This window comes from Vulpes vulpes, chromosome 12 (genome assembly GCF_048418805.1).
Source record: "Vulpes vulpes isolate BD-2025 chromosome 12, VulVul3, whole genome shotgun sequence".
Classification (NCBI taxonomy): domain Eukaryota; kingdom Metazoa; phylum Chordata; class Mammalia; order Carnivora; family Canidae; genus Vulpes; species Vulpes vulpes.
The window spans coordinates 122,390,007-122,407,363 of record NC_132791.1 but is presented as its reverse complement, the minus strand read 5'-3'; the positions used below and the strand labels follow the sequence as shown (position 1 = coordinate 122,407,363).

The 17,357-nt window shown below is 40.1% G+C and overlaps 1 protein-coding gene across 5 annotated transcripts in view; it reads right to left on the bottom strand.

Moving 5' to 3' along the window:
• ALG9 (ALG9 alpha-1,2-mannosyltransferase) overlaps positions 1-17,210 on the bottom strand; it is a 99,437-nt gene extending 82,227 nt beyond the window's left edge. The window contains exons 1-6 of one of the 5 annotated variants that reach the window (XM_072729825.1): positions 16,782-17,210; positions 15,840-15,978; positions 13,824-13,958; positions 7,271-7,341; positions 2,539-2,627; positions 571-706 (exon numbers count right to left, since the gene is read on the bottom strand). In XM_072729825.1, coding sequence (XP_072585926.1) covers positions 571-706; positions 2,539-2,627; positions 7,271-7,341; positions 13,824-13,958; positions 15,840-15,978; positions 16,782-16,912 — 701 coding nt within the window. In that variant the 5' untranslated portion in view covers positions 16,913-17,210. Of the gene's footprint in view, positions 1-570; positions 707-2,538; positions 2,628-7,270; positions 7,342-13,823; positions 13,959-15,835; positions 15,979-16,175; positions 16,574-16,777 lie in introns of those variants that run through there. The other 4 variants (XM_072729824.1, XM_072729827.1, XM_072729826.1 and 1 more) reach the window with 4 other exon arrangements.
• Between the last annotated feature and the right edge of the window lie 147 nt (positions 17,211-17,357).

Here is a 17,357-nt window from a genome sequence, read left to right as displayed (position 1 = left end):
TGAAAAGCAAACATAATCCTAAAGGTAAATTACTCTCTTGCATTCTGTTTTCTCATTTATAAAGTACTAATGATTGAGCGCCTGGTTGGCTCAGTCAGTTAAGTGCCGACTCTTGATTTCAGCACAGGTGGTGATCTCAGGGTCATGGGATGGAGTCCCAAGTCCGGCTCTGTGCTCAGCACGGAGTCTGCTTCTTCCTCTCTCTTTGCTCCTCCCACCTACTTGTCCACACGAGCTCTCTCTCACTCGCTCTCAAATAAAATATTTTTAAAAATTAAAAAAAATAAAGCACTAATGATTGTAGTTCTGCAAAGTTGTTGTAAGGTTTAGAAATAAAGTTTATAAGGGGTTTAGCAGCAGCTAACATACAGCAGAGGCCTAATCATTACTATTCTTATTAGAATTAATCACAATAACATGCAGCAGGAGAAATATTCTTCCATTTCCCATAATCTCTTTAAGTCCAATTCATTCCTGTAACTTTAGGTTGTAACCAGAGAACATGGAGATAACGTGGAGGTTTACCAGGTGTCCAGTGACACCAGAAGGTGAACCACGTTAGTCCCTTACCCAAGTGCAGCACTGAATGGCCAGCCTAAGAAAGCCCCAGCGGCGACTCCCAGCACAGCAACAGAAGTCTTGTCCATATACCAGCCAGTCATGGCTACCAACGTAGTGTACATGCAGAAACTGCTAGGAAGGAATGCTGCAAGAGTGAAGAAACGGGGAACAGAAAGGAGGGGAGGGACAGGAGTTTGAGGTTTATTAGGTATTATTAAAAATTTACTCACATTGCAGGAAGTCAATAACCAGGAACATATCTTAAGGAACAATATATTAGAAATATGCAATAAAATTATAATGCTTTAAAAAAAAATGAAGGTCAATTATTTTTCTTATTTTCTCATTCTTGGTTTTTTTGGGTTTTGTTGCTGTGTTTTGTTTTTTGTTTTTAGGTACCAACACATGCCTAGTTATACAATGCCAAGCATGCCATTCCTCTGCTAGCCTGTATCCCAAATCCAAAACGTAGAGAATTCCAGGTTGTATTTCCAGGCAGGGAATATGCTTCAAAAAACTTGGGAGTCTTTGCCGACTATTTCTGAAGTAGTTTATCTTCTGACAGTCTACTGAGATTGTCCTGGCACTAACCTTTACCCCTAGGAATTCTGGGAAGCTTCTCAAGAGCCAAATATTGGCTGGCATCCTGCCTCACATCCTGCATCGATGGAAGTAAATAGTTCAGCCTATAGATGTGCCCTAGTTACTTCCATCTAGCATTACTTTGTTGTAGTAAACAGCAATGGACTGAATACTTTCAGGGTCTCTGCAACACTAACATTCGATCAGTGTTTCCAGCCCTTCCACACAAAAATGCAGACCTGTCTCTCCAGGCTGTACAGATATGCTTCACCTAGCACTAGGGAAGAAACACTAGACAAGGACCACAAGGAGGCCATAGGATCTCTCAAACTCAGTGAAAGGGTTAAGAGGCTGTGTATCAAAGGATGCCCTGAATGTCTCCGCACCTTCACATTCTCAACTGAGATGACAAAACTAAAGGATCTCTTATCTCCCTCTCATCAGAATCAATGTTAGGAATAGCAAAGTAACCAAAATACCATGAGGTACAACCTTTACAGATAAATGTTAAATAATATTGATGCTCTCTGAAGTTGTCAGTGACAGCTGCCAATGTAGAAGACAAAGGGAGCAAGGTAATCGGGGGTCCCTGCCAGCCTGGAGCGGAGGAGAGCACAGTCTCATGGAGGGCAGGGACTCTCAAAGTTACTCAGGTCTCTGCACAACAACATACATTTTCATATAGTCGACAAAGTCAAATACATACTTTTGTGCTGGATGCTATTTTTGTGTATATTTAGTGTATATAGTAATAGCTTTTTCCACAGAATCGGAAACAGCCTATCCTTTGACAGCAGGCCACCATGGCTCAGAGAACAGAAATGTTCAATGATAGCACAGCTAGCAAGCCACCACTCTAAGGTTATACTCTAATTCTCTTTAAGTGTACTGTCAAAAAAAAAAAAAAGGCCCAACAGAGGATGCACAGCTTTATAAAATACATTGCAAATAATGGACAGAAAGGAGAACTATAAAGAACAGGGTTTTTAGACACAAACGAGAACAACAAAGTTGTTTTTCTTTCCCTAACAGCAAGGAAAGGCAGAGGGTGCTGGTGTTTTTCAGCCTCGTGATGATAAAAATACAATACTGTAATAGAAAGAGACATGATGAAAATAACAGCTCTACCACTTAGGAGTTCTCTGAATCCCACTAAGTCATTAGACTTTGACTTTCTTAAATTTCTGTGTTATCATCTGTAAAAATGAGAAAATATTTCTTACCCCTAACACAAAATTGCTGCAAGTGTTGATGAGGATCAGGTAGGGAATAGTGCTCTGCAAATTACTGATATGCTACCCAAACAGAACCCAGACCTAGACAAGTTCTTGCTTTCAATGCAACTGGGAAAGATCAGTGCACCTGCCATGACCCCCCACCTGTCCTTTTACTTACCTGATGATGAGCAAAACATGCCAGTGCTAAGAACCAAGAAGGCTAGCATCATTCGACTCACATGCAGCCCAAACTTCTTACACACGGCCCTAAGAGAAAGGAAGACTATCAGCATAGCAAATCTTAAGGACAGATATTTCAAATCAAAGTAAAAAACATGCCTGCATCGAAAGACAACACTGATGATCTAAAATCAAACACAGAACTGCCTGGACAGGTTTGCGTGCAACATTCTTACTCTTTAAGCAGAAGAGAAGCTCTCTACCTAAGAGGAAATGTATCCTTTCTGTACTAAGATTATGTATCCTATCAACAGGAAAACAGCATGATATACTGGACAAATAACAGGCCTTAGACTGAGATGGGCACAGGTTCAAATCTGGGCTCTGCCACTTAGCAGCAGCTACCCTGCTCTAGTGACAAAAATCACTCTGTCAGATTCTTCATCTGTCAAGTGAGGATAATGAGAATGCCTACTTTGTCAGAATTCTGTGAGGACAATGCATGGAAAAGTGCTCAGAAGAGTGCCTAGAACAGAGTTGCTCAATAAATGGTAGTTATCAAACAAAAAGATGAGAAGACACACAAAGTGTTAATACACAGTTGTCAAAGTGCACGTCTCTCAAACCCAAGTAATTACACACTTCCTTTATTTCCTTGGAGGTTTTTAACCCCATAAACATTCTTAGGCATGATTACTGCTTCATTTAGTCCACATTTGTATAGACCTACCCCTGTGTTACCTGTCTTACTGGCTCAGGTTCCTTAGTGCATCTCAGAGCTGGTTTCTGAGATAATTTTGCTTCTTCCTAAGTCCTTTCTAAAAGCTCCTTTACTGAGAATCTGTTAATGGCAAATTCACCCTTTTTTGTCTGAAAAGCCTTACTAAACTCTTGGTCTTAAAAGGCAGTTTAGCTGAGTACACAATTTTAGGATGATAATCGTTTTCTCTGAGCACTTTGAAGATTTTTATCTTCTGGATCTTGAGAAAGCTTCTGTCAATATAACTGACATTCCTTTGTAGCGTTCCATAAGTTCTGTCAACTTTTTTTTTTTTTTTCTGTCAACTTTTAAGATCTCTTTCTTTGCACTTGGTATTCTACATTGTTTCACTAATTCCTTCTTATTTATCCAGCTCAGGATATGTCAGGCTCCCTGATTCTATGAATTAGCATCTTTTATTTTTTCCAATCAATTATGGAAATTCTTAGCTATTAGCCTCCCTAAATACTACTCCTCCCCATTCTATCACCTCCTAAAATCTGACTGGGTCTGTCAATTCCACAATACATGTCTAACATCTTTTTATTTCCCTTACATTTCCCCGTTGTCACTATGTACTTCAAGCTTACTGATTTCTTCAGATCAATCTTCTACTTTCCTTGTTCGTGTCTAGCTGTTCAAATTAGCCACTGAATTTTAAATATTACGCTACTTTCATTACTAAAAGTTCTATTTGGTTCTTTTTCTGCTGGGTTATCTTTGTAGTCTTGTTCCTTTTTCCTTTTATCTTTAGTGTACCGTGGTAAGAACATATAATAGGAGACCTACTTGCCTAACAGATTTTTAAGTGTACAATACAGCACTATTAACTATCCACACAACTTTATGCAGTAGCTCTCTAGAACTTACTTTATCTAACACACTGAAATTTTATTTATTTTTTTTACAACTGAAATTTTATATCCATTGATTAGCAACTTCCCATTTCCCCTTTCACCCAGCCCCTCGCAACCAAGAACCCATAGTTTGCTTTCATGAGTCTATTTTAGAATCCTACAAGTAGAATCATGTAGTGTTTGTCCACCTGTAACCAGTTAGCTCACTTAGCACAACATTCCAAGGTTCATGTAGATTGTCACACATTGCAGGATTTCCTTCTTTTTCAAGAGTTGAATATTCCGTATATACATGCACATACACACACACGTTTCCCCCCATTTATTGGTCAATGGACACTTAAGTTGTTTCTGGGCTACTGTGAATACTACTACAAAGAATATCTAATGCAGATACCTATTCAAGACCCTGTTTCAATTCTTTTAGATAAATACCTAGAAGTTGGATTACTGGATCATATAGTTCTATTTTTAGTTTTTTGAGGAACCTCCATACAGTCTTGCACAGCATCTATACCATTTTGCATTCCCACCAACAGGACACAAAGGTTCCAATTCTACATCCTTGCCAACGCTTATTTTTGGGGGTTTTTTTGTGTGTGTTTTTCTGACAATAGGCACTCTAACAAATACAAAGTTATAGTTCATTGTGGTTTTGATTTGCATTCCCCTTATGATTAGAGACATTGTATATCTTTTCATATACCTGCTGCCTAAGTGTAAATCTTTAAAAAATTGGGCAGCCCCAGTGGCTCAGCAGTTTAGCGCCACCTTCAGCTTAGGGTTTGATCCTGGGGACCCAGGATCGAGTCCCACGTCAGGCTCCCTGCCTGGAGCCTGCTTTTCCCTCTGCCTGTCTCTGCCTCTGTGTGTGTGTGTGTGTGTGTGTGTGTGTGTGTGTGTGTGTCTGTCATGAATGAATAAATAAAAATCTTTTTAAAAAACTGTCTATTGAAGTTCTTAGTCCATTTTTATTCAGATTAATAGAAACTCCTACATCTCAATAGCAAAAAAAAAAAAAAAAAACTATATATTTTGGAATTGAACCTCTTCTCAGATTATGGTTTGCACATATTTCTACCCATCCTCTAACTAACTTCCTTTTCACCCTGTGGATTATTTAGGTTCTTGTTTCTTATTCAAGTTTTCAATTCCTTCTTTTATTTCTTTAGAAATATCAAATATATTCGTTTTACGTTCTAATTTTAGTAATTCCTAATAAGTGAAGTTTTGCAGGTCAGCTTTCTGTTGTTACTTCTGCTGGGTCTCATGTACAATATCTTCTGTGCTTTGTGATTTATTTTTATTATAATTTCTTGTTCACTAGAACTTTATTTGTAGTAATTGACACTTGAGTTAAAGATCCATTTCTCTGGAGAAACTTTGTTTTTGCAAGATGCCTAGGGATACTACCAACTCAGAACAACTTAAAATAAATTCTCAACTTGGGATTTGAGGGATCATGTAGGTGATGTGAATTCAGTCCTGAACCCATATGAAAACCAATGTATGGTTACAATCCTCAAACGCAGCACTGGCTGGCTTTCGTTCCCTCAGAGTCAAGGCCAAAGAATTTCTTTATGACATTTTTAGCTATTTTCCAGTGGGGAAATTTTAAATAATGATTATTAAGTCTAAATACCTCTTAAAGCATTATTAAAATGATGGGTTGCATGTAAAAAAAGTGGGTATTTTTATTAATGTAACACTTACGCGTTTAACACTTCCACTAATCTTCAATCAACCAATAGGTACTTGGTGAAAGACCATGTACTGGGTCCAAGTATGAGCATGAGTCCCACAATGGGAATAATTTTCTATCATCTAAGCTCAAGGAAGAGGTAAATCATGATTCTGTATTTTGTGACCAAAAATAAGGCTCTACTGGGGCAGCCCCAGGTGGCTCAGCAGTTTAGCACTGCCTTCGGCCCAGGGCATAATCCTGGAGTCCCGGGATCGAGTCCCATGTTGGGCTCCCTGCATGGAGCCTGCTTCTCCCTCTGCCTGTGGCTCTGCCTCTCTCTCTCTTTCTCTCTCTCTCTCTCTCTCTCTCCCCCTAATGAATATATAAATAAAATCTTAAAAAAAATAAGGCTCTACTAAATCTGACCAAATAAAACACCAGTTATACATATATTAACATAATCTAACTTTATATGAAGATATGGAATTTATGAGCCTCAGGAAGTAAAGTGATAATTAGAAGTATTCCCCTCCAACGGTTTGTTTCAAAACAAGAAGTCCCACTTCTTTCTTCAAAAAATTAAAAATAGAATTACCATATGATCCAGCAATCCCACTGCAGGGTATATATCCAAAGGACATGAAATCAGTATGTCAAAGGGATATCTGTACCCCCTATGCTTACTGTGGTACTACTCACAACAGCCAAGACACAGAAACAACCTAAATGTCCATCTATGAATGAACAGATAAAGAAAATGTGGCATACATACACAATGGAATATTATTCAGTCATAAATTTAAAAAGGACATCCTGCCACTTGCAACACGTGGATGCACGTTGAGGGCATTATGCTGAGTGAAATGTCAGACAGTGAAAGACAAATACTGTATGAACTCACATGTGGCATCTAAAAAAAGCCAACCTCGTGGAAACAGAACAGAATGGTGGCTACAAGGGGCTGGGGAAGCAGGGGTACAGGGAATAGGGAAGATTAGGAGACGGTGGCCAAAGGATACAAACTTCCAGTTATAAGAAGAGTAAGTTCTGGGGAATCCAGTATACAGCATGGTGACTATAGTTAACAATATATTATTTACACACTTGGAGGTTGCTAAGAGTCAATCTTAAATGTTCTGGCCACACACAAAGTGAAAAGTGATGGATGTGTTAACTAACCTTACTATGGTTATTTCATAATATATACATTTATCAAATAATATTGTACACCTTAAATTGACACAATGTTATATTTCAATTATATGTCAAAGCAAGAAAAAAATTTTAAAGTCATACTTCAAATATAGTATCAGGACCTAGAAGAAAGTGTTTTCTATCATAAACATTGCTTAGGCTATCAAAAAAAAAAAATCTTATACTATATCGGGCTTCCTCATAGCCCTTTTAGAAGCAAAGCTTTCATACTCACTTATAAAAGTAAAGTTCACAGATACAGCTCACAAAAGCCAGGAGACATCGTAAAAAGTAGAAGACAAGAATCTGAAAGAAACCCAGAACAGGAAAACAGAAGTTAAAGAGAAACAAGAAAACTATTAAAGATAAAACTACTCTCATTTGTCATTAATAACATTATGAATTGGCATAATCTTTTTGAAAAGCAGTATGTATAGAAGATTATACCTATTTTCCTACCCCTGGACCCAGCACACCTATTTTTATGAGTTCCAGACCACAGGAGTAACTCAAACTATGCAGGGAAGATTAGTTTTATTCATCAACATGGTGAATGAATGTGGCACTATTACTTTCGGAAAAAAACTGCTTTAAAAAAACCACACAACATCTCTCTCTCTCATAAATAAATAAATAAAATCTTAAAAAAAAAAAAACTCTACATTCAACAAACATTTCCTAAACAACCATAATATATTGATAACTACAGATAATTACTCAACACCAGGTAAAAATATACAATATTATTTATACATTGGAATTACAGCTTTGGAAATCAGAAGCATATGAAATGATTGAAAAGAAATGTAATAAAATGGTAAAGGTGGCTATATCAAGCTGCTGGGACTTATCCTCCAAACACCTGTAATATGATTTTATTAATTTCATAATTAAATACATTAATTTTTAAAAGACATAATAATAGGGGTTATATTTAATAGCTTTCATACTATAGTACACTGGTGTATTTAAGAACATTAAATACTTCAGAATGTAAGCACTACTTAAATATATATCATGATTAATATTACTGCATGTAACTTAGAAATACTTCCCATTTTTATCACTATAACCCAAAAATTCCAAAGAGTTCAATAAAGTGACCGATCCGATAAATGCCAGATTAATTCAATAAAAACATACTAAAAACCTAGTATATACTAAGCACTATTCTAGATGCTAAGAATTCATATAATTTTAGTACAAAATATCTACACATGTGAGGACCCCTCATCTAATTGGGGAGAGTATAAAACATGTTTAGAAAGTTAAAAAGAGGGATCCCTGGGTGGCGCAGTGGTTTAACACCTGCCTTTGGCCCAGGCCGCGATCCTAGAGACCCGGGATCGAATCCCACATCGGGCTCCCTGCACGGAGCCTGCTTCTCCCTCTGCCTATGTCTCTGCCTCTCTCTCTCTCTCTCTCTCTCTCCTCTCGCTCTGTCTCTCATAAGTAAATTGAAAAAAAAAAAAAAAAGTTAAAAAGACTGGCTGGCTCAGTCAGGAGAGCATGTACCTCCTGAGCTTGAGGTTTTAAGTTCAAGCCCCATTTTGGGTATAGATATTACTTAAAAATAAAATCTTTCAAAAAATAAAAGAAACTTAAAAATTAACTTGAGTTAATATAAGAATTGTATTTGGAAGCAGGACAACAATGCCCCTACAACAACTAACATCCAACATATTACTGGAAATCCTGGTCAATGAAAAAGGACAAGAAAAAAATGAGGCATAAGGAATGGAATAGAAGAAACTAAACCCTATATACACAGATGGAAGAGAATCCAAGAGATTCACATGATAAACCCATAACACTAATATGGAAATTCAGCAAGATTAAGATAAAGAAAACAAAAATCAGTTGTTTTCTTCTCTATCAGCAAAGAGCACCAAAAAACAAAAACAAAAACAAAACAAAACAACCCCACAGGATTCCTTTCCTAACAGCAAAAAAAATATGAAGAATGTAGGCATTAACATACCTAATACTGATAAGACTGACATGGGTACATTTAAAATTTTTATTGAAAGGATACAGAAAACATGACTAATCTGATAAATAAATCTTAAGGATGGAATGACAAACCTATAAAAATACTGATTCTCATATTAATATGTGATTCAATGCACTGTCAATCAAAACCCAACAGAATTGGGGGGGGGCAAATATTGTGAAATGATTTTTAAAATACAAACTTTATAAAGGACAAAGTGAGAAACTGATCAACCAGATATTAACACACACTACAAAGCCATAATAATAAAAACAGTGTGTTGTATTAACAATTTGACCAATGACCTAGGAAAAGGGTGCCAGAAACAGAGCCATACATGTGGGAATAAGGTGTAGGATATATACGGTATTACCAATCAGAAGAGAAAGGATGATTATTTAGCAGATGGTACTGAAAAATCCAGTTCAACATATCACAAAAAATAAAGCTGGATCTTTCTACAGTTTATAATAAATAATATTCAAACTGGAGCGCCTTGGTGGAGCATATGACTCTTGATCTCAGGGTTGTGAGTTCAAACCCCACAACCAGTATAGAGATTACATTAAGATAAAAATCTTCAAAAAAAAATCATATGGATTAAAGCCTTATATGTGACAGGTAAAATTATAAAGCTAGGAAAATACATAAGAACATCTTTGTGACTGTGGAGAAGGACAGTCTTTTCTTTTAGAAAGACCCAAAACCCATCCAACCATTAAGTGAAAAACTAACTGGCTTAACTATATCAAAATTAAAGATTTCTGTTCAACAAAGGTCCACAGACAAAATTAATAGAACATTAACAGCCTAAAAGATTTTCAATATCTAAAATCTCCAAGGGGTTGCTATTGAGAACTTCTACAAATCAGAAGAGAAAACCAGAAAACCCAACTGAAAACCAGACAAAGGATGTGAACAGATAAAGCAAAGGAAATATTAAAGACAAATGAAATTCTGCACCTCAAGAGTAATCAAAGAAATGCAATTAAAAGAAGAAACATTTCACATACACGAGAAGGATGAAAATTAGCAAATCAGAAATACCAAGTGCTCAGGAGATGTGAGTGGCTGAAATACAGAACACTGTTGAGAAGCGTAAAGTTAGACAGCCATTCTGGGGGGCAATTTGGCAATACTCCATGAAATTAGCTGATAGATACATACATACACACATAGATATGGGACTCCACCACTGAGTATATAGTTTATAGAAACTGACATCCAGATCCATAGGGAGACAAAGGTACTCTTGCTTAGGATGGCAAGAAGTTGGAAAGGTAACCATCACTGGGGTGGCAATTATTACCAGATTGTCTCCCAGCAACAATCCACCCTCTCTCAATGGTTTCCACTGATAGAACCTAAGAGAAAGGAGATTATAAGGAAGAACAAGGGAAATCATTCCTGTTCCGTTTCCTGCTTATGTTTTTGATATAAGAGGAAAAGTGACATAAGATGAAGGATTCTATTGAACCTGTCAAATTGGAAGCGACCGTGGTACCCAAGAGGACACAAAAGCCTTCAGCATTGCATATTGTTATTTCTCTGCTGAGACCTCATCCTGTACACCTCTCCTCTGCTAAGTTCAAAAAACCAGAAATGAATTACTAGATAGGGAAGGGAAAGACAGTGCTCTATCATCTTCTACAGATACTATCTTTCTGATCAGTCTAAAATGCAAATACAATCATGTCTCTCCTCTAAAACATCTGGATGGCTTCAGAATGCCCTTGGTGGGTATGTCTAACTACTTACTAGAGCATATCAGGTTATATAAATCTGGCCTCCTTCTACCTTTCAGTATCATGAAACCCACTCTACTGCTCACTGTCTCTTCCAAGCATCAAGCCTATTTCTACAAGAATGCCATGCTGGCCCTCTTCCCAGCCTCATGGCTTTCTTCCATCATTCCCTTTTTTCCTTTACCTAGATAAATCCTACTTACCTTCTAGTTCTCTCATCAGGGACTCCTACTTCATGGAAGATAGACTAGCCATACTTTTCCTTATTCCTCCTGCTACATAAAACCAAAAACTCTGGATATTATAGGTAAAGTAAACCTAGTAAGATTCAAATAGAGAGAAGGTGGCAGACTGCCTGGGGACTTTAAGACCACAGGAAAAACATAATGGTAAGTTCTCTGGGTTTTCTTTTGCTTCTATATTCCAGACTTAGAACTAAAGAAGTTGGCAGCTAGAAATGCCAAGGAGTATAAGCAGCAACCAAAGCCTAGCCAATCTAGCCACAGGCCAAGAAAGAGGCAGCCTAACAAGACAGAAAATCTTTAGACAATAGCTATTGTACTCCAGAAAAGCACTCCAGAAAAAAAAATGTAGCCCAACTCCCACACATGCCATCAAAGGTCCAGTAGGAAGTCAGGACTTTGATCCGTGCTGGTGGTAACAAGCCCCTTCTCTGGCCACGGTGTCAGTGGAGACTATGTGGATTAGTCTGGACTTCCATCTCCCCATCCTACTCTAAACAGTAATGAAGTACCCCGACCCTGCCCACCAGAGTGAAGGCCTAGAAAAACCTCAACTTCTACCCCCACCTGGCTGTAACAAAGGTGAAGAACACCCTCCTTCCTCCTGCTATAGAAGTATCAAGAGCAGCCAGACAGAAGGCTTCAGTAAGACCCAGAGGAAGCATGCTGGGCTCATGAATAAGATCTAGATTCTCATAATACCCCAAATGTCCACATGGCAACTAAAAATTACTTGGAAAATATCAAACTGAATGAAAATCATCAACAAATACTAACAAGATGAGAAAAAAGTTAGAATTATCTGACAAACTTTTAAAGGAGCCATTGTAAAAATGCTTCAGCAAGCAATTAAGAACACATTGGAAACATGAAAAAACAGAAAGTTGCAGTAAGGCAGCAGAATATATAAAGAAAAACTAAATGGAAATTTTAGAACTGAAAAAATACAATAATCAAAACTAAAACTCAACAGATAGCCTCAACAGCAGAATGAAGTGGACAGAGGAAATGATCAGTGAACTGGAAGATTAGAAATTGCTCAATCAACAGAGAAAACAGACTAGAAAAAAAAAATGAGTAGTGCCTCAGGAACCTGTGGGACTTAATTAAACATCTAACACTGATCTCCTTGGAATCTCAGGAGAGGATTAACAGGGCAGGGCTGAAAAAGTACTCAAAAACTAAAATCTTCCCAAATTTGGCAAAAGACATAAACCTAAAGATTCAAGGTTAGTAAATTCCAAGTAGGACAAACCCAAAGAAATCCATGCTAAGACATATCATAGTTAAATTTCTGAAAAGTAATCAGGTTAGGTCTTCATTAACTCCTAATTAACCTTCAGCACTCTGTTTAAATTAGGCTCTCCGGGATCCCTGGGTGGCGCAGCGGTTTGGCGCCTGCCTTTGGCCCAGGGCGCGATCCTGGAGACCCGGGATCGAATCCCATATCAGGCTCCCGGTGCATGGAGTCTGCTTCTCCCTCCGCCTGTGTGTCTGCCTCTCTCTCTCTCTGTGACTATCATAAATAAAAAAAAAAAAAAATAAATAAATAAATAAATAAATAAATAAGGCTCTCCTAACACGCTATCTCATTGCTCACTGTATTTTTCCTCCATGAGACCTACTACATTTATAATTACTTGTTCAACATTCATCTTCCCCGCTAACCTATAAATTCCATGAGGGCAGGGATTTGGCCACTTTTATATCCACAGCACTTAACAAAGTGCCCACCAGACAAAATCTGGCCATTAGTTAGTATCTAAAGTATATAAAGAACTTACACAGCTCAACACAAAGGAAAAAAATAATCCAATTTTAAAAACTGGGCAAGGTCAGGGTACCTGAGTGGCTCAGTTGGTTAAGCAGCCAACTCTTTTTCTTTTTTTTTTTCTGAAGATTTTATTTATTTATTCACGATAGACATAGAGAGAGGCAGAGACACAGGCAGAGGGAGAAGCAGGCTCCACGCCGGGAGCCCGACATGGGACTCGATCACTGGACTCCAGGATCGCGCCCTGGGCCAAAAGCAGGCACTAAACCACTGAGCCACCCAGGGATTCCCCCAGCAGCCAACTCTTCTTCTAGGCTCAGGTCATGATGTCTAAGTCCTGGGATCAAGCCCTGCATCAGGCACCCAACTCAGTGGGGAGTCTGCTTCAGGATTCTCTCCCTCTCTCTCTGCCCTTCCCGCCCATGCTCTAAAATAAATCTTTAAAAACTAAATGGAAAGACATGAATAGACATTTCTCTATGAGGATGCAGACAGAATAAAAGAACTTATGTGCACTAGCTGGTGGGAATGCCAACTGCTGCAGCCACTCTGAAAAACAGTATGGAGGTTCCTCAGAAAATTGGTTAGGATCCAGTAACTGCACTACCAGGTATTTAGCCAAAGAAAACAAAAATACTAAATCAAAAGGATATATGCACCTCTGTGTTTACTGCAGCATTATTTACAATAGCCAAATTATGGAAGCAGCCCAAGTGACCACAAATAGATGAACATATAAAGAGGCAGTATATACATACAATGGAATATTTGGCCATAAAAAAGAATAAAATCTTAATATTTGCAACGAATATGTAAATATCATACAGAAAACTAATATAACACTGTATGCTAACTATCCTGGACTTAAATTTTTACAAAGTTGCTCCATTAATGTTTGTTGAATGAATGAACAATTATCTTTTCCAAAAAGAGTCCTCTCCTACTTACCAATCTATTTTGTCCTTTTCTGAAAACTGTTCCAGAGACTCACCTCTTGATCAGCTGTAATTGCTCTCAGGTTGTCCTGAACTTACCTTATTAGTTTGTAGAATTCTTGCATGAAATGCAGCTGGCCAGGCATGAAGCAACAGATAAGCATAGGACCGAATCGCATAAACTGGGGAATATTCCCAAGTCTGAAACCCCTTCCCATATATGAGGTAGTGTGTCTGAAAGGAAAGAACAGACAGATTCAAGGTTAAGTTGACAAAAAAAATCCCTGCTAAGAGGATATAGGTGAAGTTCTCAAGTAAAAATGTTAGTAAGACAAAGGTACACAGAAATGCTGAAATTCTCAACAAGATTTGCAACTATTAGATAAAAATCAAAATGACCCAATACTGAAAAATATTAGGGCATTATAATTTCTACAAGATTATTGCTTAGTCAATGTCAAAAGCTTGATCTTTACCTCCATTTTTTAAAAAAATACTCATTAACCAAAGGGTGCCTGGGTGTTAGTTAAGTGTCTGCCTTTGACTCAGATCACGATCTCTAGGTCTTCGGATGGAGCCCTGCATCAGCAATGAGCATCTCATCGAGCTTCCTGCTCAAATGGGAGTCTGCTTCTCTCTCTCTCTGTCCCTCTCCACCTGTCACTCTCTCAAAAGAATAAAATACTCATGAGCTAAAACAAAAACTCTAAACCTGTATTTTCCTTAAACTACCTTCACTAAGCATCTTTTAATGTGAAATGGGATCAGAAAATTTCACCTCTGAATTTTCTGCAATAGGAAGTCAGCAGACTTCTAAATGGATAAATCATGAAATAAGCAGTTATAAGCATACTAGTTAGTAAGATTTTTTTTATTTTAGCAAACATCAGAAAAAAACAACCAAAAAAGTTGAAAGAAAGCAGTCACCTCTAGGAACTGGGATTTGGCTATAAGAAGTGCAACAGAGCTACTGTTTTCCCTTTCAGCTCTGTAGTAGTTCACTTTTTTTTTTCTTAAGATAGATTTGTTTGTTTATTTATTTACTTATTTATTTATTCATTCATTCATTCATTCGAGACACACACAGAGAGAGAGGCAGAAACACAGGCAGAGGCAGAAGCAGGCTCCATGTAGGGAATCCAATGCAGGACTTGATCCCGCCGGGATTAAGCCCTGAGCCAAAGGTAGATGTTCAACCGCTGAGCCACCCAGGCGTCCTAGTAGTTGTTAACTTTAAAAATTATCTCAAAAGGGATCCCTGGGTGGCGCAGCGGTTTGGCGCCTGCCTTTGGCCCAGGGTGCGATCCTGGAGACCCGGGATCGAATCCCACATCAGGCTCCCGGTGCATGGAGCCTGCTTCTCCCTCCGCCTGTGTCTCTGCCTCTCTCTCTCTCTCTGTGACTATCATAAATAAATTTAAAAAAAAAAATAAAAATTATCTCAAAGTATTATTTTTTAATCTTTTTTTTTTTTTTTTTTTTTTTTTTTTTACTTATGATAGTCACAGAGAGAGAGAGAGAGAGAGAGAGGCAGAGACATAGGCAGAGCGAGAAGCAGGCTCCATGCACCGGGAGACCGACGTGGGACTCGATCCCGGGTCTCCAGGATCGCGCTCTGGGCCAAAGGCAGGCACTAAACTGCTGTGCCACCCAGGGATCCCAAAGTATTATTTTGATTTAAAAGAAATTTAAGAAAATTACAAATTACATCTTTCTGTAAAAGTCCCATTTTCCTATGACCTTCAACAACAGGTAAATGATCAGCTTAGAACACAAAAGCAAGGGGCACCTGGGTGGCTCAGTGGTTGAACATCTGCCTTTGGCTCAGGTTGTGATCCTGGGGTCCTGGGATCCAGTCCTGCATCCGGCTCCCCACTGGAAACCTGCTTCTCCCTCTGCCTATGTCTCTGCCTCTCTCTCTGTCTCTCATGAAAAAATAAATATTTAAAAATAAAAAGAATACAAAAGTGAAAATAAAGTTGCTTTACTATCAGTCACACTTGTACATTATTTGTATCCTGATTGGCAACAACTTCCCAAGCGGTGAAATCAAGAACCAAAAAAAAAAAAAAAAGAAAAGAAAAGAAAGAAAAGAAAACTAAAGAAATCACCTACGGGTTCCCAGTAGTTGAATGTTTCATCACAGTCAGAGATGTTGCTCAGGAGAGCAGCACACAACCGTGCTGAGAGCAGACACTTGAAAGCAGTAGATCCTTCAGGGGCCCAGACTTGTCCTGCTTTGTTCCCAGATAACCTGCTCAGAATCGAAGAGAGACGTGTCAGGAAGACCTAGAACGGCCCAAACTAGACAGAAATGACAAGAATGGCAAGGACATCAAAGTCCTTTATTAAGTCAACTAAAAAGTTAGCTGTGGAATACAGAAGCCAGGGACCAAGAACTGAATCGTATTCTTTTTAGCCCCTGTTTTTAATGAGTAGGCTTATTCGTACTTTTAATTCACTGCCTCAATGGCACTCCTGGGAGGCCACAAAGCTCTCGTTCTCCGGTTCTTTCTTCTCTTTAACAAGGTCACTACTTTCCACGGCCTTAACTCATTTCGCCACTTGTTCAAACGCACGGAGGCCTCATCCGGGCGAAGCAGAGAACCTCCTCCGGTTGCGAGGTCCGGCGCTCCTCCCCCGCGCCCCGGGAGCGGGACGGGACGCGGCGGCAGGTGCCGGGGGTCGTGGGCCCGCCCCGCACAGGGAGGGGCTGGGCTCTGCGGGCAACGAGGGAAACCGAGAGAGGCCGCCGGGAAAGGTCTCCCTCGGGGGCTCGGCCAGCTGCGACCGCGACGCCAGCCCGCCCGGGGCCTGGCCAGCAGCCTCGGGGCCGCCCTCCGGGCTCCCTCCCCGGCGACACGGAGCCCGCGGCGGGGGGCGTCCGGGGAGAGCAGAGCACCCGGGGGAGGAGCCCGGCAGGCCAGCCCCGCGCCGCCCCGCGCCGCCCTGCGGAGACCCCCGCGCGCCAGCCCCCGCCGCCCCGGCCGCCCCGCGCCGCCCCCCGCCGCCACGCCCCCGCCGCGCCCGCCGCGCCCGCCGCGCCCGCACACCTACTCGGTCCGCGGCTCCGCGCCGCTCGCCTCGCGGCTGCACAGCAGCTCCCGCAGCTTGTCCGCCGCGGACACCGTGTCCCCGCCGCTGCCCCCGACCCCCTTCGGGCGCTGACGAGCCCCTCGGCTCGCCATGGCACGCGCGGAGAAAGAGGTCCAGTTCCGAACCCTACGAAGGCGGCAAGCGCGGAGACATAGATTTGGCTGGCAACGGTGTCCGCTGAGGGACAAAAGACCTTGACATGCGCAGAAAAGACTAAGTAATAGCGCGTTTGGGCCAATTGGGGCAAACCCCGAGGTAGAAACGAAATGGGACCGGAGACTTGACTTACACCACCATAGCTACCCGCTTTCCACATGTTTGTAACTATGGGCATTCATCCCTCCGTCCGCTGCTCTCTTCCTCACTCTTCAATACCAATGGAAAGTAGCTAAGGTATTTATCCAGTTAAAAATCACAGCACAGCAGCAGATGAAAGGGGAGGTCCTTAAAAGGTCACTGACACCTTGCCCTCTCTGTATTTTGGGGAGCGTGATAGAGACAGCCTGCAGCTAATTGTTTCATTAATTACAGACAAAG